Source organism: Varanus komodoensis, unplaced genomic scaffold (assembly GCF_004798865.1).
Source record: "Varanus komodoensis strain SLA01 unplaced genomic scaffold, ASM479886v1 scaffold46_1, whole genome shotgun sequence".
NCBI classification, from domain to species: domain Eukaryota; kingdom Metazoa; phylum Chordata; class Lepidosauria; order Squamata; family Varanidae; genus Varanus; species Varanus komodoensis.
In genome coordinates, this window is record NW_025336043.1 from 830,182 (window position 1) to 854,233 (window position 24,052).

Consider the following 24,052-nt stretch of genomic DNA (forward strand, 5'->3'; position numbering starts at 1 on the left):
ATTAGAGGAACTATAACTTTATCACAACCATAAAGAGAATTACCTGGCTACACATAAAGTTCGGCTTTCTGGCAATTGCTGGACTTTGGTCCAGAAGTGCTTCTTACCAAGAGGATTTCCAACTGCAGCTGGATTTTGCCCTGGAAATTCTATATTGTGGAGAAAAGTAATTTTGAACCTATTTCTGAATGAGACTACAAGAAGCAAAATCTTGACAGAGTGGTAGCAGAAGGGAAAGTTCTCTTGCTGTTTTGCTTCCAAAGTCATTGATGAGACTTTGGCAATTGCATATTGCTATCTCTGCCTGAGTGCGAACTTGCATTAGAAAATAGAAAAATGGAGGCATTCTGAAGCTTTACGCCCATCATTACAGCACAGGCTAATGGAAATGCAACAGCAAATTCTGCAGCTGTTCCTATTCAGTGCCCTTTGGAAACAATGATCTTTCATCTTGGGCCATCGTTTAGGGTTTTTTTTTCTATTTAGAAGTTACATTTACTGGTATACCAGATGTTTCTGCTCCCATAACTTTTCATTAATAACAGGCAAGTAAATAAAAATGTTTACAAGGATGTTGATCACAGTTCTTATTTGGCTTAGCTGTTTCTCTAGTGCAGTTTGGCCTGCGAGGTTGAATTTGGCCACATGGTTCCCAGCACAATGAATGGGCATTGTTCTTGCTAACCCCGGATTCACCAAAAAGTGTTGCAAAGACTGCTGACTCCCAAGCACGATTGAATTGGGGGAAAGGTGGCTCAACTATAATGCCAACAGTACAGAGAGTGTTAGTTCTCCTGCAAACCATTCCTTTAGGCTGGCATATTCTGTCCTTGATTGGCAAGGTGTGGGTACAGCGTCGTGGTGATGGATATGTCTGTTCAAGTGATCTCTGACTTCAGGTGACCCTATGAGTGAATCTCCTAAAAAATGCCATGTCCTTCACAGGCCTGTTGAACTCCCAAAAGGGGTATAGTTCCTACATTCTTGGATGACCAGAACAACTAAGATGCTCCCATTGAGGGAAATGCTAACGTGGAAGACCATAAATATCACAGGAACAGCGGTGGTGAAGTACTGTTGGTATCCCCAGCACTTCTTGGCATTTTCCCTTACATCTGATAATTGGTTTTTATTTTATTCGAACAGTGTTTTGGCAAAACCTTTCCAGTGTACCAGCAGATAATTATAAAAATAAATCCATGCAGATGCGTGCATCGGGTAGCACCAAGTGTTAGAGCTATGTGGAAAAGAACCTTTAAAATGAATGGAACTTAAGTTAGGCCTGACTAAGGTAAATCCCATTCATTGCATTTGATCTGCTCTGCAGAGGACTGACTTTGGACGCTGCTCATTATCTGTGTTGGCATTAGATGATTTGCCAAAGGAAATATACCATCCTTGGAACAGTGTTTGCAGTACTATATCTATTTGTTTAACTTCCCTTTAAGCAGGTGAAAAGCTCTGAAAAACATTGGGTCTTCAGTTTTACTTGAGCAAAATGAGGACGCTCCAGGAAAGTCATGGTTCGGTTGTAGAGTTCTTGGTGTCTGTGTGATGTGTTGTTGGACCAAGTCTTTCAGAGAACTGCTAGTTATTAGTTTTGTATGTTTGAAAAAGCTTCAGAAGTTGCTGCTGTTCTGTATTAGTGGCTTTTTGGAAACATGTTTTACTGGGTTGTTTACTGTTTTTATTTCTGTGTAGGCAACGGATGCTTACACAATGCTGAGGGGAAAAGATCCGTACCTGGAAAGAAGTGCTGTTAGTCAGTAAATGCGTCGAGACTTGCCTGTGTTAATTGCAGGGTGGAGAACTGATTTTAAACCTGCTTTTCTGCAGCTTTGGTGTGCGGTGCCAAGACAGGGCTGCTCCCCAGTGAGAGGGAGTGCATGGGTCAGCCTCGGAGCACCTGCTCGCCCACCAAAGATCCCAGGTGCTGCCCCAGCACCCCCATTAACAGCGGTCTTGGGGGACCCCACAGCTGCTTGAGAATTGTGCAGTCAAGAGACAGCCCGAGTGGTTCAGAACTGTCAGAAGACAGCTTCAGGTATTCCCTGCCTAGCATAGCTGTCGCTGCAGGACTGTAATTCTGCCCTGGAACGTAATGTGTGTGTGTCGGAAGAATGGCCAGGAGGTCATCAAGGTTCAGGCCGTAGTGCAGCAAACTCTACCAGTGCCCAAAGGCCAAAGGCCCCGGTAGCGGTAGTGATGCCAAAGCTCGTTAGGCTGAGCAAGCGAGATCAGGCCCCCCAGTTGCCTCCTCCTCGCCTTCCCCAGACCGAGGCCGCTTTTGCTGTGCGAACAAGGCCGTTTGCTTGGCTCGAGGCAGCTTGTGCCTTCCCGGGCTGGGGCTGGAGCGCCGCAGCCTGTGTGCCGACAGCTTCTGAAGCTGGGCGAGAGGAGCTCAAACGGGCGGAATGGGCACATCCTTGACCTGGGGGAGTCCAGCGGCCCGGAGAGCACCCCCTCGCCTTCGCCAGGAACCGGTGCGGCCGCAGAGAAGGGGCGTGGCCGCTCCACTTCCCGTGTTTGTGTGCTGCTCTCTTGTTTCGCAATAAGCTGTGTGCCGCCTTTGACACAGGTGTTTTTGCTTCTTCCTGATTACCCTCCCGTTGGAAGTGGGGTTCCTTGGCTGGCCCTGGTCCCTGGGGGGAAAACGGCGTGTTGCCACACTCCTGCGGGGGGCTTCTAAATTGGATCGATTGCTGAGCTGCTCTGGTTTTCCTGTGAATGGGATGTTTCCATTTTGCATTTTAATTTATAACAGGCAAGGGAGTGCTCTTGAAAACACTGGTGATGGCATATAAATATCAGCTGGATTTAATTTTTCTTGTCCCCCTGTGTGTGGGATGCGTGGGGGTCTCTTTCTGTGAAAACAGAACTTCAAACGCACATGATCGTATAAACATCCAACTCCGCTTTCCTGTGGCTAGAGGAGGAGTATGTGAAACTCCCCTGTTGTTGCAGATGGGTGTTTCCTTGAAACAGATTCCATCCACAAGAAGCCATCTCGTGCTGACTTTTGAAAGTTAATGTAAGGAAAATTATCTTTATTCACATGGCAGAGATAGTATACTTGTAAAACACACTTCTTGAGCTGGGCAATAAACAGAGAAAGCTTCCAGCCGTTTGAAAAGCCGCAGCTGGGCAAGAGCTGTGAGTTCTTTCCCTCCCACACATAGCAGGGAAGGCCCGTTTTCTCTCATGAGGCTTTAATCTACCTGGAATGCTCTTCTCTTTTGCCAGATCATGGCAAAAGAGTGAATGCAGGGTAAATGCCAATAAAAGCAGTTGTTTAGCTCTTTTCCGGGGGGTGGGGGGCTGTCTATTTTCTCCTGTGTTTTCTGCAAGAACTTTAGTGGCATCCAGCTTAGCACAGAGTAGGCCCATGTCGGTGGGGTCAACTTATAAAGGAAAGATTCTAGCATTGCTGTGCCAGAAGCTGCCAAGGTGAGTGCTTGGAATTGAAGAGGGATGGGCAGCTTGCCTGCCTGCCGTGAGGCCAGGGCACTCTTCCTAATTACTCACACAAATTTTATTTATTTAGGGGACTTCTATGCCTCCCCATTCGCTGAAACCTCGGGGCGGCTCACAGATACAGGCAATAAAAGTTTAAAGCCTTTTATTCTGAACAACTTCAAAGACACACAGGCGATGGATAGTACAGGAGCCGTTAATGGTAGTCCTAAGCAACACAGTTGCCCCCTCCTTTCTGACCTATCTCAAATTTATGACACACTCTTAACCCTACACAAACGCCCCTCCCCACGAAGGTTAGATGAACTCCTCTCCCTCCTTCTTTGACTTTGCCTCTCTTCTAATTGGCTCAAGTGCCGAAGTCTTCTCCTCAGCTGGGCATCCTCCATGGCAACAGGCTGTCCCACACTCTGCTCAGCAATTTCTGCAAGCTGGGCCAAAACTTCGTCGGAGTCGGGTGGCGGGGGGAGGCGCTTGTGCCGTGGGCACCAAGTGGAAATCTTCTTGCTCTAAAGCCTGACTCTCACTGGGAGCTTCTCTCTCTCCCTCGTGTGTGCGAATGACTCCTCCGAGTCGTTAGGCACGACACTACTCCCCCCTCCACGACTTCCCCTCCCCCGGCGGGGCAAAGGGCATTTGCCACTGGGCTAGTGGGGAAAGCGAGCGTGAAATTGCCTCCGGAGTAAGGGGGCATGTATGTGGTCACTTGGCTCCCCACGGTGCTCTTCAGGGGGTAGCCCTTCCAGTGCACAAGGTAGTGCAATCGCCCCCTGCGAAACCCGGAGTCAAGAATCTCCTCGGCTTCAAATTCCTCTTCGCCATCCACCGGAGGCGGGGGCACCTGAGAGCAGAGGGGGTGAGGAAGGGGGGCAGGGGAAAGGAGCGCCCGGTGAAAAACAGGATGGACTGTATTCATAGAGTCGGCAAAGCCAAGCGAAAGGCCACTGGATTGATTTGGGCGACGATCCTAAAGGGCCCTGCGTACTTGTGGGCCTATTTGTGAGAAGGCACAGAAAGGGGGAGGAATTCAGCAGACAGCCAAACCCAGTCGCCCGCACGGAGTGGAACCCCTGGTTGCCTGTGTCGGTCAGCAACCTCGTTGTAAGCAGCTCTGGCACGATTCAACTGTTCCTTGAGCAAAGACTGTATGGAAACCAAGTCATGCAGAAAATCTCCAGCAGCAGGAACGGAGGCAGCAGGAAGCGCGGAGAGAAACGCACGGGGGTGGTATCCCAGGTTGGCAAAGAAGGGAGTTTGCTGGGTGGAAGCATGCACAGAATTGTTGTAAGCAAACACTGCCAAGGGAAGGAAAGAGGACCAATCATCTTGCTGGTAGTTTACATAGCAACGGAGATATTGCTCAAGGGTTGTGTTCAAACGCTCCGTTTGGCCGTCTGTTTGAGGGTGATGTGCTGAAGAGAGACACAACTCGACCTTGAGCAAGGAAAGGAGTTCCCTCCAGAACTGGGAGATGAACTGAGTGCCCCTGTCAGAAATTAATGCAAGGGGCTGCCCATGTAGTCTATAAATATGAGCTACAAAAAGAGAGGCTGTGGTTTTGGCTGAGGGAAGGCCTGTACAAGGAATAAAATGGGCCATTTTGGTGAATAAGTCTGTGACGACCAATATGGTGGTACAGCCTCTAGATGGGGGCAAATCCGTGATAAAATCCAGAGAAACAGTGTGCCAGGGGCCAGGAGGGGTCCCCAGAGGTTGTAGCAACCCTGAGAGTCTGCCAGGCTGACATTTGGCCCATTGACAAGTGGGGCATGAGAGAACATAAGACTTGACATCATAGTGTATGCAAGGCCACCAAAGGTCCCTGGTTACCGTATGCAAAGTCTTATAAACCCCGAAATGACCCGCGGAGGGGGAATCGTGGCACTGTTGCAACACTCGTTCTCTGAGTGGCAATGGAATGTACGCAGCTTGGTTATATAACAATAAACCATTCTCAAAGTTATTAACAGAAGGTAGAGTGCCTCGCTGCCTTTCCCCCCTCTTGGCCCGGACAAAGGGGTTGGCCTGTTGGGCCCGGAGAAGGTCCGCCTGTCAAGAGGTCGAAGCAGTGACTGACGCAATCATTTCAGGATGTAAGATAGGGGCAGGCTCAGTGTGCGCTTCATTGCCCTCAAAGTACTCAGGTTTCCTGGGCAGTGCATCTGCTAGGAGGTTCTTTGATGGTGGAATATTCTCTATGTGGAAACGAAAACGTGCGAAGAACTATGCCCAATGTGCTTGTCTTTGGTTGAGGATCTTAGCTGAGGTGAAATGGACCAAGTTCTTATGAGGACTGGGTGAGACACCCCTTCCAACAAATGTCTCCATTCCTCCAGGGCCGCTTTTATCACCAACAATTCCTTCTCCCAAATAGTGTAGTTCTGTTCTGAACTTGTGAGTTTGCGGGAGTAAAATGCCACAGGCCTGAGGTCACTGCTGTACCCTCCTCCTTGTTGTGAAAGAACCGCCCCTATAGCTCTGTCAGAAGTGTCGGTTTGCAGCACAAAAGGAACAGATGTATCGGGGTGAATTAGATGGTTTTCTGAAGCAAAATGGTGTTTTAAGGCGGCAAAAGCCTCTGCTGCCTCAGTAGGCCAATTCAGTTGCCGTCTCTTCTCTTTCAAAAGGTCTGTCAAAGGGGCCATCAAACGAGAAGTGAGGTATAAACCGGCGATAAAAGTTAGCAAAACCCAAACACTTTTGCAGCTCCCTCTTCGTACGAGGCGGTTGCCAAGACAGTACAGCACGCACTTTCTCGGGATCCATCTGTAATCCATTCCAAGAAATTCGATACCTGAGATACATCAGGGAAGTAGTATGAAATTCACATTTTTCTAGCTTAGCAGAGAGGCGATTCTCTCGCATGCATTGGAGGACTGCTCGCATGTGGTGCGCATGGGACTCCGGGCCACTGGAGAAAATCAACAAATCATCCAAGTATGCAATCAAAAAGTCATCCAAAAAGTCGTGAAAAACTTCATTTATCAACTGCGTAAATGCTGCGCCTGCGCCCGTGAGCCCAAAAAGCAAAACGGTAAATTCATACGTGCCACAACAGGATGCAAATGCAGTCAAAGGTTCGAATCTAGGGTGGATGTGGAGTAAATTGTAGGTGTTTTGGAGATCCAACTTAGTAAAAACAGCTGCGTGGCCCATTCCAAAATCTCAGAGATCAAAGGTATGGAATGTATATTGGGGATGGTAATCGAATTTAGATGGCAGAAATGATACAAACTCTAGGTTCGTCTTAATTTTTCTGGGGAACAATTAGGGGCTTGGCCAAAGTGGGCAAAGAGGATGGACAAATGAAACCTTTTTTCAAATTGATAGAAATGAATTCTTTGAGTACTTGCAGCTCCTTGGGGGACAAGGGCCGCAGTCTGCCAACAGGGAGGGTGGCCCCTGACTGTAAGTGGATTTCCATATCACAAGCGCGCTGGGGAGGCAGCTTGTCAGCCTCCTGGGGATCAAAGACATCCCAAAAGTCTTGATACTGAGGAGGCAGAGTGGTGCGGGATGTTGGGTGAGTTTGGAGGTGGCTGCGTGGAAGAGCCAAAGCGACGGAGGGTGCAAAACTCGGAGTTAAATTGTATTTGCCCAGAGTCCCACGCTATTTGAGGTTCATGTTTAACTAACCAGTCCATGCGTAGTACCAGATATTGCAAATCTTTTACTAATAAGAACAGAGCCTGTTCATGATGCTTACCAGTCTGCAGGGTCAATGGGGAAGACTGGCGTGAGGATGGGCCCCCCTGCGGTGGCTGCCTCTGAATTGAATCCACTCGGAGGGGAGATGGCAGCAATGACGCTGGAAAGGAGTGCTTTTCAGCAAAATTCTCATCCATAAATGAAGCAGTGGCACCGCTGTCAGTCAAGGCTGTGGCCGGTGTTTCAGGCAGAGGAGGTGTCTGCAAAGTAACGTCAATCAGCAGGTGTTGGGCTGAAGGAGGCCCTCTAGGGGCAGGGCACCACTGGGGTCCTGGCATGGGTCCCAGCGTCACGGTGCTTAACGACGCTGGGACTGGAAGTTTCCCTCCTGCTTATTCCATGAGCAGGAGCGAGCCAGGTGCCCTCCTTGTCCACAAGTAAAGCACAGTCCAGTATCACGGCGGTAATCAATCTCCCCTCCTGGAATGCAGGGCCTGGCTGCATGGGCTCAGGCTCGGGCTCAGGCCCAGGCCGGGCTGTCGCCTCGGCAACGTAGTAATCAGGTGAAGACCAGTGAGGCCTGGCCTCCGTCCACGGAAACCACCTCTCTCCACATGGCAACGGGCCAGAGCAGCCTTCTTGCCTTTCTTTTGCCTGCTCAGTAAGCTGTGTGTCAATTGGAATTGCCACAAGCATCAATTTTTGTAAACTTTCTGCGCGGGGCGGGGGGGGGAGGATCAGGCCAATACATCCAAAATCACCCCCCTAAGACCCTCTCAATATTGTACCATCAAGGCTTCCTCATTCCATCCCAAGTCATTCATCAAAAGTTGAAATTGAGTCGTGTAAGCAGCAGCTGAACCCGCTCACTGCCGCAGGCGTTCAACTTCACGGGCGGCCTTTCCCTTGCGCGCCCCCACGCTTAGAAAGAGTCCCAAGGCATTCAGGAAAGCTGCTGCATCGTTCAAAATGGGGTCTTGAGCCACCAGTCTCACAGTTGCCTAGCAAGCAGCCGCCCCAGAAGCTGGTTGATTAAGAAGCCTACCTTGGTCTTCTCTTCGGTGAAATCATTTTGGCGAAGATGCATATATAGTTCATATTGCACCCTGAAAGTTGTAAATCCTTCTTTCTTCCCATCAGACTTGGGAGGCGGCTCTACTGGGCATCATTTCAACTTTACCTCCGAAGCCTGGGGGGGGGAGGGCGCCGCCGCTTCTGTAGACACCGCTGCTCGGAGTGAAGCAACTTCAGCATGCAAACAATCTCCTCGTTTGCTTCAGTTTCAGCCCTCAAAAGGATGTTCTCATCTTGTAGAACTTTGATCTCCGGGGGGCAGCCTGAGCTGTGGGATCCATCCCTGAGCTGCTCCAATAAAACCTTCGCCGGGCCATGTGAGTTACAACACTCTTGTGGACAGTGGAGCGTCGAGGAGGGGCGGGGGCAAGCTGTCGTGAGGCCGGGGCACTCTTCCTGATTACACAGATTCAGGCAATAAAAGTGTAAAGCCTTTTATTCTAAACAACTTCAAAGATACGCAGGCGATGGACAGTACAGGAGCCGTTAATGGTAGTCCTAAGCAACACAGTCGTTAGGCATGACACTGTCACAAGCATTTCTGCCTAGCCCTTTTTGTGGTACCACTGGATTTCCCACAGCAGCAAAAAGATTAGCAGTTCACTGCTGAAATTCATTGGTGCAGCCACAAAAGGGGCAACCTCCACTTGAAAACAAGGCTGTGTGTAGCACACACCTTGTAAAGTGAGCATTCCCGATTTTTCCTGCAAAGTTGCTTGCAGTGTAGCTGCTCCGGGGAGGCCCCCCGTCACCCCTGTGGGGAGTGCAGTGGGCCGCCCCTTCTGTGGAAGTTGGAATTGAGGGCCTTGCGGGTCTGTTAGGACCATTCTGTGGCTCAGTGCTGCTGATCTCATCGGACCAGTTGCCAGGAAAGGATTTCCTGTTTTTGTAGTCAGTGTTGGTTTCTGGTATCTGGGTTTCCATACAAGCTACTTATCTGCACAAATGGGAAGAACACATCGTGCAATGAATACACAAACGTATTCCAGAGCGAAAACCCACATGCGCTCCCCCCCGTTACGAGATTATGAACAGAGGGTGGTGCTATCCCTGTGCATTTGTGGTGCACAAAGAAATATGCCGAGATTGAGGACTGATTTGCTGTTTCTGCCAGGCATCCTCCGTTTTGCACCACCCCGAGTGTGTATGCCATCTACTCAGCCTCTGTTTCAGGCAGATGTTGTGAAGGTTGGAATGTAGTTGAAAATCTGTGCTACCATGTCCTGTTGAGAAACCTGCAGCTCTGCTTTGAGACCAACAATCCTACAAGGTTGAACCAGCAAAAACAGTGCAAAGGGATAGGAAAAGCACACATTCTGCATGCACGACCTCAGACCAAAAACTGCAGGGAAAAGGGAGCTGGATGATTCTTTAAAGTGTTTGAGTGCAACTTTCGCGGGAAATGTGACTCTGTCCTCAGTCCTCAGTAGAAAGGTGGAGGTTTGTGTCCAGGACACTGCTGTTCTCCCTTTGTAGCCAGGAGCTTTTGCCTGCCATTCTATGGGACAATTTAGAGAAGTGTATTAAAAATACATTTCCACAAACGGTCAAGTCTTGTCTGCTACCAAAACCACTGGCAACTAAGCACTTTGAAAAGCCTGGAGATGTTCTTGGGAATCTCAGTGAATTTCTCATCTTGAAACAAAATCAGGTACTTTTCAGTGCTGCTAATTTCTGTTTTCTGACAATGTGGAATGTTTTTAAAAGGGTGTGTGCACTGCTATTAAACTCTAAAATTTCACAATATCTGCCTGTTCCATTCCCACTGCAATGCTCCCTTTCTGTTTTCTCCCCTTCTTCCTTCCCAAGCAGTAGGCTGTGAGGGAGGGGAGAGCCTGCCCTGGCTAGAGGTCTGAATTGGTTCCATGCATTTCAAAGTTTTCTGAGGATCATATTCTGAGAAGTTGGTTCTCCTGCAACTTCCCCAGGGTACCTGTGGGAGACCGAGGGGGAAATGTGGTGGAACAGCCTGTGAGCTTGGTCATCTCAGGCAGAGGGTATCTCAGGCAGAGACCGAAAGCAGAGGGTAACCGTTAGTGGGGAATCATCGGGATGGCAGCCCGTGACAAGCGGGGTCCCCCAGGGCTCTGTCCTGGGGCCGATACTGTTTAAGCTTTTCATCAATAACATGGAAGGAGGGGTGAACAGTCTGCTGATCAAATTCGCAGATGACACTAAAACTGGAGCAGTGGCCACAACTGAGGAGCAGGTACTCCAGATCCAAAAGGATCTGGACCGACTATGGAAGTGGGCAGGAGACAACAGGACGGCGTTCAGTGTGGATAAGTGCAAGGTCCTGCACTTGGGGCATAGGAATGGGTGTCATAAGTACAGGTTAGGGGACAAGTGGCTGGAGAGCAGTGCTTGCGAAAGGGACCCCGGGGTGCTGGTCGACTGCAGGCTGAACATGAGTCAGCCGTGTGATGCGGCGGCCAAGAGGGTGAACGCCACCCTTGGTTGCAGAGCCAGAAGTGTGGCTTCTAGATTGAGAGAGGTGTTACTACCAATCTATACGACTCTGGTGAGCCCGCAACTGGAGTATTGTGCTCAGTTTTGGGCCCCTCATTACAGGAAGGATATAGCCAGGTTAGAGTCAGTGCAGCGCAGGGCCACAAGGTTGGTGGCCGGTTTGCAGGGGATGCCGCATGAGGCGAGACTGAGGGAACTGGGTCTCTTCAGCCTGGAGAAGAGGAGACTCAGAGGGGATCTGTTGGCAACATACAGGTATGTGAGGGGGTGTCACACGGAGGTGGGCAGAGACCTGTCCTCCCCTGCAGAGGAAGGCAGGACGCGCTCCAATGAAGTGAAGCTCAGGGAACCCAGGCTCCATTCAGATGCCAGGAAGCACTTCCTGACAGTCGGGACCCCGCGGGTGCGGAATGGGCTTCCACGGGAGGTGGTTGAAGGCTTTCAAGGTGAGGGCATTCAAGGATAGGCCGCTCTGTTTCTATGTTTCTGTCTCTTTGCAACCTCTGTGAGTTTCTCAGGCAACCCGCATCCCATGGTGGTTTATTGCCAGGGTCAGGTCACGTGATGTACAAACCCATGCACTGAACACTAATTGCCTTTTCCCCTTGATACGAGTCATTAATTGCAGGAGTGATCATCTTACAGTGAAAAGTGAAGATGGTTAAGTACAGTGGTACCTTGGCTCACGAACATAATCCATTCCATGACTTTGGTCACGACCCAAATTGGTTGTGAGCGAAGTCAAATTTCCCCATAAGGTTCAATGTAAATAAGGTTAATCCGTTCTGTAACTTTTTTTTTTTTTTAATCACAAAAATTTGAAGCAAAGTGACAAAGAACAACAAAGATTGTGGCCCTCTCCCCCGCCCCCAGCACGACCGCGCTCGCACCCGTGTTCCCAACATGAGTGCAACTGTGATCGCTGCCATAGACAGGTGCGATTGTGGTCACGCTCAAGCAGGGAAGACTATCGCAATCATCACCTGATGCAGAGTTTGTGACCTGAGGCAAATTTTTTTCTGAAATTTCTGTTTGCGACCCAAGTTGGCCGTGAACTGAGGCATTCGTACTGCAAAGTATTTGTTGTCATTTTTCTCAGGTTTAGAGTACATACTATAGTTATCCTTTGCTCATGCCTAGTGTAGTATAACTTGTCATGTCTATGGAATGAAGGAAAAAATTGGTCACGTATAGTGCCAGCCTTGGGTGCTCTGGTAGTTGAGGAACTACAAAATCTGCACCTCTAGAAGACTAACCCATTAGTAGTCTTTATTGCTGGTAGCACCAGGTCCTCCGTATTTTGCGGCAGTACTGTGCCCTTCCCAGCGTCTTTGGTAATACTAGAACATCCTGCCTCATCTCACTTACTAATCTGCACTCTTGGGCACAATGCATACAACTGATTGCTCTTGTTTATTTATATTATCTCTTTGCTTCTTTCACTGAAGTCTCCCAAAAGTATGGGACAACAATGGTAAACAATAATGAAACCAAGGATAACATCAAAATTAACAATGTAAACTGAAAAAGCACTTTCCACTGTTGCTGTTACAAGTGTCAGCCAAATAATAAACAAATAACATTAAAATAACCTCTAATTTCAAAACAACTTTAGGAACAGTCAATTCTCTAAACACCATTGGAAGTATTTTTCACATTATCACTTAAAAATAAGCCTGGAGTTCTGGCTTAACAAACCACACTATTGGAAAGAAGTTGCCAGTACCTCCTTAGAACAAAACAGTTCTCAGTGTTGGGCAGAAGCTATTGGACTAAGGTAGGAGTGTTGTTTGGAAGATAATTTTCAGCCGGACAGTTTGGGCAGACCTTTGCAACAGTAACCCTGAACTTTGGAGCTTATAATTTCGTATACTATACATATTTATCTATTCCACCCATTCACTGAAGCTGTCTGGGTGGTTTACAACAATCCATTAAAATACATTATTGTGTATACAGTGGCATCAGTTTCAGGATTTTCCATGCTTGTAAAGTGTTACGTGTGAAAGACTTGTCCGTTTATCTGTGAAGCACTTTCTGCCGTCTTCCGGCTAGAAGTCTCCTTTGTTCCTTAGGAATCTTTTTTAAGTAAAATACCTGACATTTATTCCTTCGGATTCAAAAACCTGTAGAGCTTGAAGAGGGCTCAGGGTTAATGGGTCAGTCTGCTAGAGAGAGTGCTATTGCCATACAATCCAGCAGTTCCCAGTGAGCCAATTTTATTCCAGGTCCTTGAAATTGGATGAAGTTCAGCCTGCACATGCAGCCAGAAGGAATTAAGATACATCACAGCAACTTTGGTGAACAAATGCATTTTGGATATCCTTGAGAGTTTGTTTATTTCTTTAAGAGAAGCAGTTGAGTTGTGGTGGTGTTGTGTTGCTCCTGTCCATGCGACATTCTTCTAATTCTCACAGTTTCTTCCCTGCTTGAATGCTGTCTTCACATGTGAAATGTCTGTTGGGCTGCAGGTGGCTTTCTGGAATCTATGCTTCTAAGGAAAATCCCACCCTGATAGTAGTTTAGGGAAGTCCCTTTGAAGCATCAACAGAAGAGTGACGCTGTGGGAAGTGAATGCATTTCTGCCTTCCGGGAAGTTCGGCCTATTGTGGGAAAGTGCACCTTGTGTTCGGAGTGTTTCGATTATGGGTCCTCAAACTACGGCCTGTGTGCCGAATCTGGCCCGCCATGCCCATTTATCCGGCCCGGCCGAGAGGTTTGGACTCGCCATGCCCGCCGCCGCCCACCTTGCCCCACGCACAGGCGGTGACTTGTCCATGTGGAGATCGTTTTGGACTCGCTTGGAGAAAATGATCTCCGAGTGAGCAGGCACTGCCTTGTGTGCCCGCCCTGGCCTCGCCTCCCCTCGCGCCTGCCTTTGCCTTGCGTCGCCGCGCTCACGTGCGCCTCCTGCCCCCGCCCTGGCCCGCGCGCACCGCCGGCACCGCCCCACCGGCCCATGCGCGCTGCTGGCACCTTTCAACTGGCCCCCTGTTGAAAAAAGTTTGCGGACCCCCGGTTAGTTCCTTGCTGGGAAGGTGGCTGAGAGAACAAGTGGGCGGAGGCCACCGGGCGCCTGAGGGACAGCAGGGACCCCGCTGCCAGAGCCAAGGCAGCAGCTGGTTGCTTGCCCCAGTGCGCGTTTCCACTCAGCAGGACAGGATGCTGGCGCTTGCTCTCCGGCTGGTACCCAGGCCAGAGCCCATGTCAGCGGAGCCTGGCGTGCCAAGCTTGAGGCATTCCATCGGAGACTAGTTCTCTCTCGAGTGCCCCGCAGTCTCCAAGGAAATTTTTCTTGGGGATGATGTCTCCAGGCCACTGGTGGGGCCACCAAAGAGGCCTTCCCAGCTTTGGAACTCCGAACTGTGCCCGACTGGGAGCAGAGCAAGGCCTTATTTAGGCAAGCGTTTTGTGGCCTGGTGAGCAAGGGGCTTCTTCTATTTTTAAATGTTTACTGTTGCTACTGATGACTCTTTTGAAGGTGTGTGCGGGAGCTACAATTAGCCCCCGAAATGAACACACATTCTTCAATAGTCCACCCTTCTGTCTCTTCAAAGGCCTGAACTACTATCTGGAATTTTACATGAAGGGTTATCTTAGCAAATTATCTATTCAGTTCCTGCCAGATGTCTTAATAATCTGAAAAGGCCTAGCGTATTTTGCGGAGTCTGTTTGGATCATTTGTTCTGCAAACGTCAAATCCGATGTTGTCCAAATGGGCTAAGATGGCATTTTAAGGAACATGTCTTGCTTAAACTGCAGATTGGGGAAGGGACCTGCATCTATAACCGCTGTCAATCATCATGTTATGTCTTTACCGTTTTGACAGGCCTCCATGGGGCTTCTCAACTAGCACGCAAGGAGACAGCCTGGCAGCAAGTGTAAATTAAAACCTCCTTGCTTTCAGAATGGCGTTTGCGCTTGTAAAAGGAGGTTTATTTTTATTTTTTTAAAAACCAAAGGCATGCGTGTCTTCTAAATTAACATTGGAGATGCTTCTGTCAAAATAGACTCCTACATTCCTCTTGTGTGCTGCTGGAACTGTGCTTGATGCGCATCACGCCAGCGGTGGGAAGGTGTCCGGACCACGTATAGCTCCCACCGTCATCTCGAGCGCTCCGCTTCACAGCCACTTCGAGGCCCACTGCAGAATGTGTCCGCCCCAAGCTAGTTGGGCGCAGCGTATTTATGCCACGGAGGCCCTTCGCTGGGAGCTGTTGCCCGCTTGCGGCAAGAACAGCTTGTGCACTTTCGCTTCGCTGGCCAGCAGCAACCATAACGTATTACTCACCGGTTGAGCATGCACCAAATGTATTATTAGCCATTCCTTTTGATCACTCAGCTATCAAGTACCAGGCAAGTCAAAAAATAGCTCTGGACTGGTGTGAGACTGTCTGCATATTGTTTACAGGTTATTTTGGAGCAGGGCAATATTTACTGTGTCTGAGTCGCCACGGCTGTAGTCGCTGTCCAAGCACAGACACAGCCAAAACACAGCCATGCCGGAGTAGGGCTCCCTTCTTGGACGCCAGGCAGGGGCAGCCGGAGCCGCCGGCCCCCAGGCTGCGCTCGCCATGCGGGGCCAGGGCCGGCCGGGGAAGCTGTTCCACCTCCAGTAGTTATGAAGTCTGAGGAAGAACCTGATGATGAAGACAACCGGACTGCCGCTCCCCGCTAAGAGACAGATGGCCATGATGCATGCAGGAGGGCCGCCACATTACAGGTTTCAGGGAGCCGCTTCTGCAGCCTCCAGCGTCTCTCCTTGTCGTTGAATGTTGGGTACTTCATTCGCTCCTGGCAGCAGGGACTCGGGAAGTCTAGGATGAGTTGCTGGTTCTCCTGTACTCTTAAAAATGCAGTAGGTACCATGGACAATGTCCTGAACGGGGTAGCACAGCCGGCCAAGCTTTGGACAGAGCAACTTTAAGCTTTGCCCCAGTTGCATTGTGCCTGCGGTGTGCGTTGCAGCATTGCAGTGAGCGTTGCAGCGTTGGAATGCTTCCTCTAAGAAAATTTAGGTTCATGTGCAGCTGCTTTGCATTGCAAATGATTGGAGGAATTTGTAAAATAGACACACTTGGTGCAGAACGTTTGCAGATTTCTGTTCCAAAATATTTACTGGGCGTTTCATGTTTGAAATAATTTTCACTGCAATCTGAACATGATAAAGATGGCAGACTCTCTGTTTGCAGTCCTCCAAGACCAGTTTTGAAAGACGGTTTGATTCCAACCTGCTGCTGTGTGACTGCAAAATAGATAACTTGCGATGGGAACCTTTTGCAAAACCGCTGTTTTTGTACTCAGTACTTGGGAGTACTTACTATTTCTTATGTTTTTGATGAAAAGAAGCATTCACTGCCTGAGGCTTAACATGTCAAGGGCATCTAGGGAAGGAGGTCAAAACATTTCTTTCCTCTGGGTAATGTAGAGGTCTTTTCTTGGAAAGGGGGTGCAATGATTCTGTGATGCCAGCACTTAGCCCCTTTCATGCCAGGTAGGAATCCTCACCATAGGAAGCCCTCCAGAGCTAGGCCTGTGCCAGGTTATCAGCCGCATAAACCTGCAGGAACATGCTAGTGGGAGTGGCTGAATCGGATCAGGATCTCTCATGCTTTCCACCTTTAAAATGCCTTGTCGTAATTTCATCACCTTGCAAAGATGCTCTTAAATTGTCCTGCAGTTGCAGTTTAGCGGGCATGCCGTGAGCGGAGCCGGCTGGAACCAGGGGTCAGACTAGATCGCCCGGGAGGTCCCTTCTGACTTGCTCTGTTTCTATGTTTATATCAGCTGCAAAAACCTGAAATAATAGGGTGTGCTGGAATGAGGACGGCGTTTCTGTAGGAAAAGTAGTTGCCTGGGAAGGTGGCCTGTCTCGTTTTCCTATGCCTGACGTTTTCCCCTGCGAATGTTCCGCTCCCCCTGGCAGTTTCTCCCCAGGGCTTCTGGCTGTGGTGGGAATCAATTTCACAGGAAGAAAACCAGCAGGCTGGGGAAGTTTATGGGGTACTAATTTAGCATTTGCTCTAGGCATGGCAAACCCGGTTCCTCCCTCTCCGTTTCTTCCCTCCAGCGAAGTGTGTATTGAATTTTGCCTCTCTGCAAAATAGCAGCACTGCAGAAAAGTGATTTCATGCTTTGGATGGACAGGCTCACTGTACGGTCTGAGAGTTTTGCAGGTCTGGGGTGTTCATTGGACCCAGTGAGGGCATTCCTATGATCCATCAGTTAAGGGTTCCTTACTGAGGTGGGATGCACAGGGCCTGGGTGGGCATGCCTGCTCTGGGGTTGCCAGGTCACAAGAACTGAGGGGCATGGCTTAAGCAGGGATTGAGCAACCTTCGCGTAACCCGTGGTCTGTTCCGGGGTGATGCGAGACTTTAATTCTCATAAAACCCAGACTCACCCGGTTTGCACAACACAATAGCCCTCCAGTGAGAGTGGCATATTTAGCTTGGTTCATATGGGGGCTGTCACTCCCCATGGGAAAAGAATCCCGTGACCAGCTGAGCTGTGCTTGCTTACCTAGAAGGAGGCACCTTGTATGGTATGAATGGCACCATGGATAACCTTTTCATATTTTTGACATACTCGGCCAAGAAATTTCATGTGTGCTGTTTTTTGTTTCTGTGCATTTTCAGAGCAAAACTACTTCTGCCAGCATTCATCTGTGGAGATGGAGTGCTCTTGAGATAGCGATTAACTTCTGTGTGGAGAAAAATGGCACATTAAGTAGCCTGGGAAATGGAAGAATCCGAAAAAGAAAAGAAAAGAAAATCCTGTGCTGTTTAAATGCAGCCATTATCTGTAGAAAAGCTTCTGGTTCAAAAACCAGCAGGTCTTTTGCAGTTTTTGAAAGGAGAGCTGGGTGTGTGTGGGCTAAAGGGGAGGGAGCGGTTGTTTTGGAAGTTGGAAGGAAGACTGCTTGAAATCCCAGTCATGCTTGCAATAGTTTTTCTTTCCTAAAAACAATAAATGCTGTGAAGAGTCCAAAAAAAATCATTGGCCTGTCTGGCAATCCAGTTAACTCAAACCAGGGAACTCAGGAAACAGAAAAAGATGCCTTGAGTTTGAGAATGGATCATTCAGGCTACTTCTTTTTAGCAGAAGCCTAATTCTACAGGAAAACGGAATTCTAGAACTGTCCTAGGAAGACAGGAAGCGGCTGCAGGCAAGATCAGGCTGTTTGTCCATGGAGCGCAGCCGTCCAACGCGGCAGGGCTCTGCGGTTTGCATTCCAGCACATCAGAGGGCACCGGGGGTGACATCCAAGGAGTGGTCGCTTGGGTGGAAGAGCTGTTGACTGATTTTATCCTGCCCTTCTAGATTTTTATCTTAAAATCCACTTGGGTTGCAAACCCCTCCAGAACAAACTGGGGAGTTCAGGGGTGGGAGGAACTCCTGCTGCGCAAAGGGCCCTTCACCGGTCGGAGAGGCTGGTTTCAGCCCATTGTTGCCTTTAGGTGATGGTGGCTTTCCAGGCTGCAAGATGCTCTCCATTCTCCTCGTCTGTCTTTTAAGTTAGTCTGGGGCCTTCTGCATAGCAAAGAAATCGAAAGATATGTTAAACTGGGTTTAACTCTAACCTTTAAACCAGGGGTCCTCAAACTTTTTAACTGGGGGGCCAGTTGAAAGGTGCCGGGCGCGGGCCGGAAAGGTGGTGCTGGTGGTGCACGCGGGGGGGGGGAGGGGGGGGATGTGCTGTGAGGCAGGCGCATGAGGCACTGGCTCGCTTGCTTGGAGGTCGTTTTCTCCGAGCGAGCAGAGCGCTGCCTCCCCGCGTGCGGAGCGAGGTGGGTGGCAGTGGGCGCGCACGTGGCGGGCCCAGATGGGCATGACGGGCCAGATCCGGCGCCTGGGCTGCAGTGTGAGGACCCACGCTTTAAACTATGCTGCTGATAGCTTGTTAGTATCCTGCCAGGAATAAACGGCACCTTAATGGACAATGGACTGCTAAAGATACTGATTTTGGAGTAACAAGTCCTTAATATACCTGCAATTTTTAAAAAATTTCCTTCCAGCTACATGGCAGATTGACACTGTTTCCTCTTTCCTCATCTTGTAGGAGTTGTGACCTTGGTGTGGAAAATGAATGCTTTCCTAGTATTCCTGATAGATGTCCACCCCCTGTGCTTTAACCGCACTTGTTGTGTAATCTTCACACAGTTGACTGCGGACTGGAACAAATATGATGATCGGTTGATGAAAGCGGCTGAAAGGGGCGATGTGGAGAAGCTGTCTTCTGTCCTTGCTAAAAAGGGAGTGAACCCCACCAAACTCGATGTGGAAGGGAGATCCGTGTGAGTAGAAAAGCGGGATCTTGGGCTCAGCTGCTCTGGGCTTGCAGAGTGACCCTCCAAGCAAACTCACTTTTTCCACCCCAACTTGCTTCTGGGAGGGCTGGAGAGGGGGCCTCTTTCTGGTCCGAGCTCTTAGTCTCAATCTCTCTGAGGGATGCTGTTATTTCTGCTGGGTTTTATCCAGTGTGAAGCATGGCAAAGAGCTATTTTGTGTAATCCTCCTCGAGCGATGGAAATGTGCCATCAAAGTTTCAAACAAAGTTGCTGTTCAGGGGAAGAACATTTCACATTTGTACATTTATAGTGTATTTAGGGATAACCAAGTTCACTGGGGGTCGCAAAGTATCTATCTATAGAAAAGTCTTGGGGAAAGGCCCTTTTGTACGCCCAAATACTTTACAACACGCCCTGCTAAGATTAAGTAGACCAAAAGCTGGTCCATGCCCTTTAATACCTGTTTAGGTCAAAGAAGGCTTCTTAGCATTTACTGCACATTTTGTAACGCATCAACTAAGAATTATCTCGGTTCTAAGCACCTCCCCAGGAATGTGGGAGATGTTGGCCACAGGCCTGTCGTGGTCGACACAAACAGAGCACTTCCTTTGTTTGCAAAGAAATACACAGCTGATCTGAGCAAGGAATTGGGTAATCTTTGCCAGCTCCCAAAAAATGGGTGCCGTTAAGGGTCAAAGGGGGGGGGTGAGGAGAGGAACCCGCTTCCTAGATTTGCTGGGGCTGAGAAGAAAAGACCCGTGCAGTTCCCATGTGGCTCATATTACACTCATAGCATCCATTCCTCTTCCAAATTAGTTTTTGTTTCATTCTGACCTACAACACTCACACATGAGAAAAGGGGAGATATTTGTGGTAATTTTAGAACCCTCTAAATACTCAAACCTTAGCGGTTTTGAATAGCAGTCTTAAGCCCTGCAAGCTGCCTTTGGTCTTTAAATTGTAAGCAGTGAGATCTTTAAATACTAAGGGTTGTTCTGCTGGATTTATGTTTAAATTCGATTTGTACCAAGCAACTCGTCGAGGCAGGCTGGCGGCTCCCGGTGTGACTGCTAGTACCCGTGCCCCTTTCTCGTAATGCGGAGGGCCTCTTGCAGGTTGGTTTTGCAGGGCTTTCCTGGGTTGTTGCAAGTATTATAGAGGCTTGCATAAGTCCCAGGGCTTAAATTAGCCATAGTTGTGGGTCAGAAAGTAGATATTTGCAGTCTAGCTTACTTTTCACACATGGCTTTTCTTTTTGAGGCCCAGTATTTTTCTGCTCAGGTTTACTGCTTTTCACATTCCCCATTGACTGCTTTTGTCTTGAACCCCATCCACACTTAAATTGGAGTAGATTCCCTTTGACATGCATGTGTTGCACTTTGGCCCTCTGTAATTTGTTTTGTTTTGTTTTTCATTTAGATTCCATGTTATAGCCTCTAAAGGGAATCTTGATTGTCTGAATGTCATTCTTATTCATGGTGTTGACATTGTGGCGACTGATGTGGCAGGTACGGGCGCCTTGCTTGAAGCAGAATGATGGTGTTTGTGGCAATTTCTTCCAAAAGTGAGATTACTGAAGATGCAGGAGAAATGCTTCTATGCATGCAAGGTTTTAGTGCTGAACAGGTTCACCAGTGTGTATATTCTGGCCCCTGTGAAAGTTTCAAATTCCCAGGGGTGGGTTTTTGCCTCTTGCTCTCTGTGATGTGCTTTCAGCAGTGAGTTGAAAGCTGTGCAGAAATAAGAAATTATGGGAGGATTTGACGAGATTTACCATTGAGGGACTGACATAAAAGAAACATCCGTCCTGGGTGCATTCACGTATCGAGCCTCGCCAAAACAGAGTCATTGCTGCTAACGCCGGGGTGTCAGTGCCCCATTTGTATTGCCTCTGTGTGAGGTGTGGACATAAATGTAGGCACGGAAGGAACACCATGGCCCGTCTTTCGTAACTATTCATTGTTTCCTTGTTACCTCTCTAGGAAGGAATGCTCTACACCTAGCTGCAAAATATGGGCATGCACTTTGTCTGCAAAAACTCCTGCAGGTATCGAATGCTTGACGAATGAAGTGATGCATGTAAGAAGGTGTGATGGTAAAGAGTGGCAGGTCATTAACTCACAAACTGCCAGAAATTGCAGAGTTTTGAGCCTGCCAGCCTTATCCTCAAAGGGCTTGTTTGGGAAATCCAAGGAGACACACAGATAGCTGCGGATCTTTCTTTGAAAGAGCAAAAATAAATATGTAACACCCTCTGCTGGTGTGTAGCATGGTGCAGCAAGGTCAGTGCGGTGCTTTTGAGGAAGGGAGGGAACACGTTTGGCCTCAGAAGGTCCCTGGCGGACCCTGGGGAGCTGCCGCTGCCCGTTATCGGCAGCCGGTCTTGAACCAGGCGGGTCACTGCTCTGTCACCGTCCAGAGCAGCCTCCTGGTGCTTTGATTTACCTGGCTGAACCTCCCCTTTAACATTCTGGAGCTGACTCTTACTTAGGAAGCCTCGCGAATCTCATTTTTGTTGTGCGATGCCACCACTGTGAGGAATCTAGCCGTAAAAGTTGGGACGCATGAGTGTTGGTCTAGTGCTGATGAACTGTCTTTGGCTGTCCCAACAGTACAACTGCCCGACAGAAAATGTGGATTTGCAGGGCCGAACTGCTCTTCACGATGCAGGTAAGAGCCGTTTCCCCCTGTGCGGCAACTGATGAGGACAATGTTCAGTTGTGGTTGTGAAGAGCCCCTCAGTTGCAGCTCTGGCTAGGCAGGTCTTCCAGGCATGGGCCAGGGACACTTGGAAGAGGCTGGTTCTCTCTTCCTTCACATCTCGGTGCCCCAATTATGGATGGAAACATGGATAGGTAGACGAGGTGCCTAGGATACGGATGGGCTGACAGACTGCACAGACATCTTTCTTCACAGTGAAGATGCTGCCTGTGATTTGCCATGGGACAGAAGATCCTGGCCAGCCACTTGTTGGGATTTCAGTTCTTTTAAAGGGCCGCATCCTGGCTGAGCCTGAGCTGAAAGTGCCACTGTTGTACCTTGAAGCCAAACGCTTCAGTACATCGGCAGGGCAGGCCGGGAGCGTCGCACAGAGGTTGACAACAAAGAGTAGCCTAACGGTGTGGCCCTCCTCTGTTCCCTAAAGCGATGTCAGATTGCTCATCGAGCATACAGCTGCTGTGTGACCACGGAGCCTCGGTGAACGCCAAAGACACAGTAAGTCCTGCGCTGACACATGCAGACGCCTCCCTCCTGCCCTGGGAGAGTCGGCCGGCTGCTGCATGCCCTTTCCTTCCCTCTAGGATGGAAGGACACCGCTGGTGCTGGCCACCCAGATGTGCCATCCGCTCATTTGCCAGCTCCTGCTGGACAGAGGCGCTGACGTCAACGCCCGAGACAAACAGAACCGGTAATGCGTTTGTGTGCGAGGGCAGGGGGCTTGCGGCTTCGCAGGGAACCCTCTGGCCTTTCCGACATGCGCGTCTTTCATTCTATCCAATGTGGTAGAATTTGCTCCAAAATAGCAACATTCTCGCTGCTCCATTTAATTGGCCAAGTAATTAATGCATCCTTTCTGTAGGTTTAATTTCTTGTAAACTTCCCAGAGTCTATGGGAATGGGCTGGTATATAAATATTAAGATAAATAAAATAAGATAGATAAATTGACCTAGGGTGCCCAGCACTGCACAGATTGCAGGTCTAACAACAAACCACGGTCTGCTTGCTGAATCTGCATTGTCGCACAGATGGTGGGCTTCCACATTCCTCCTCCTTTGGTCCAGAGGGATATAGAAATACGAAAGCAGTTTTGCTGTTGTGCCTCAACTCTGCAAATGATGGTTTGTTCAAACCAAACTTGGTTAGCAACCCAAGGCACAACCCGTTCTCTCTATCAACAGACCGCATGTTACAAAGAGTAGATCGCATTTCAGGAAAACATCTTAAATCAGGAGTTTTATGTTTAAAAAGAGGGAAAGAGAAGGATTACACCTGCTGAGTTTATGTAAGTTCTCTACATAGGAAAATTAGCAATGCAGCCACTAATAATGTGAGGAAATTTTGCTGACGGAAAACTCTTTCAGCCCCTTCAGTTTATGATAACGCTTCCATCAACATGGTTTACATACTGAAAGTCCCCTTTGCCCCCACTTTTGCAAGGTTTGGGATTTGCGTGCATCCTAAAAAGGGCATTCTATTTACTTCCTCCTCTCAAGTCAATCCAACGGGTCCTCAAACTTTTTAAATGGGGCCAGTTCACTGTCCCTCAGACTCTTGTGGGGCTGGACTATAGTTTGAAAAAAATATGAACGAATTCCTATGCACACTGCACATTAAAAATTAATTGAAATTGTTGTTAGTCACAAAGTTGTGTCCGACCCATTGCAACCCCATGGACAACATTCCTCCAGGCCTTCCTGTCCTCCACCATCCCCCGGAGTCCCCCCAAGCTCACACCAACTGCTTCAGCGACTCCATCCAGCCACCACATCCTCTGCCGTCCCCTCCTTCTTTTGCCATCTATTGTTCCCAGCATTAGGCTCTTCTCCAGGGAGTCCGTCCTTCTCATTAGGTGGCCAAAGTATTTGAGCTTCATCTTCAGGATCTGGCCTTCTAAAGCGCAGTCGGGGTTGATCCCCTCTAGGACTGACCGGTTGGATCGCCTTGCAGTCCAAGGGACTCGCAGAGTCTCCGCCAGCACCACAATTCAAAGGCCTCAACCCTTCGGTGCTCAGCCTTCCTTATGGTCCAGCTTTCACAGCCATACATTGCCACTGGGAAAACCATCACCTTGACTATATGCACTTTTGTTGGCAGGGTGGTGTCTCTGCTTTTTAGTATGCTGTCTAGATTTGCAATAGCTTTCCTCCCCAGGAGCAAGCATCTTAGTTTCTTGGCTGCAGTCCCCGTCTGCGGTGATCTTGGAGCCCAGGAAAATAAAATCTGTCACTACCTCCATTTCTTCCCCACCTATTTGCCAGGAAGTGAGAGGACCGGATGCCATGACCTTCGTTTTCTTAATGTTGAGTTTCAAGCCAACTTTTGCACTCGCCTCCTTCACCTGCATCAGAGGCTCTTTAGTTCCTCTTCACTTTGT

General features: G+C 49.0%; 1 protein-coding gene across 2 annotated transcripts in view; it reads left to right on the forward strand.

Moving 5' to 3' along the window:
* UACA (uveal autoantigen with coiled-coil domains and ankyrin repeats) overlaps positions 1-24,052 on the forward strand; it is a 48,889-nt gene that overhangs the window by 10,000 nt on the left and 14,837 nt on the right. For both annotated transcript variants that reach the window (XM_044444825.1, XM_044444826.1), the window contains exons 2-7: positions 18,829-18,962; positions 20,376-20,464; positions 20,939-21,003; positions 21,569-21,626; positions 22,102-22,172; positions 22,259-22,365. In XM_044444825.1, coding sequence (XP_044300760.1) covers positions 18,829-18,962; positions 20,376-20,464; positions 20,939-21,003; positions 21,569-21,626; positions 22,102-22,172; positions 22,259-22,365 — 524 coding nt within the window. The remainder of the gene's footprint in view (positions 1-18,828; positions 18,963-20,375; positions 20,465-20,938; positions 21,004-21,568; positions 21,627-22,101; positions 22,173-22,258; positions 22,366-24,052) is intronic.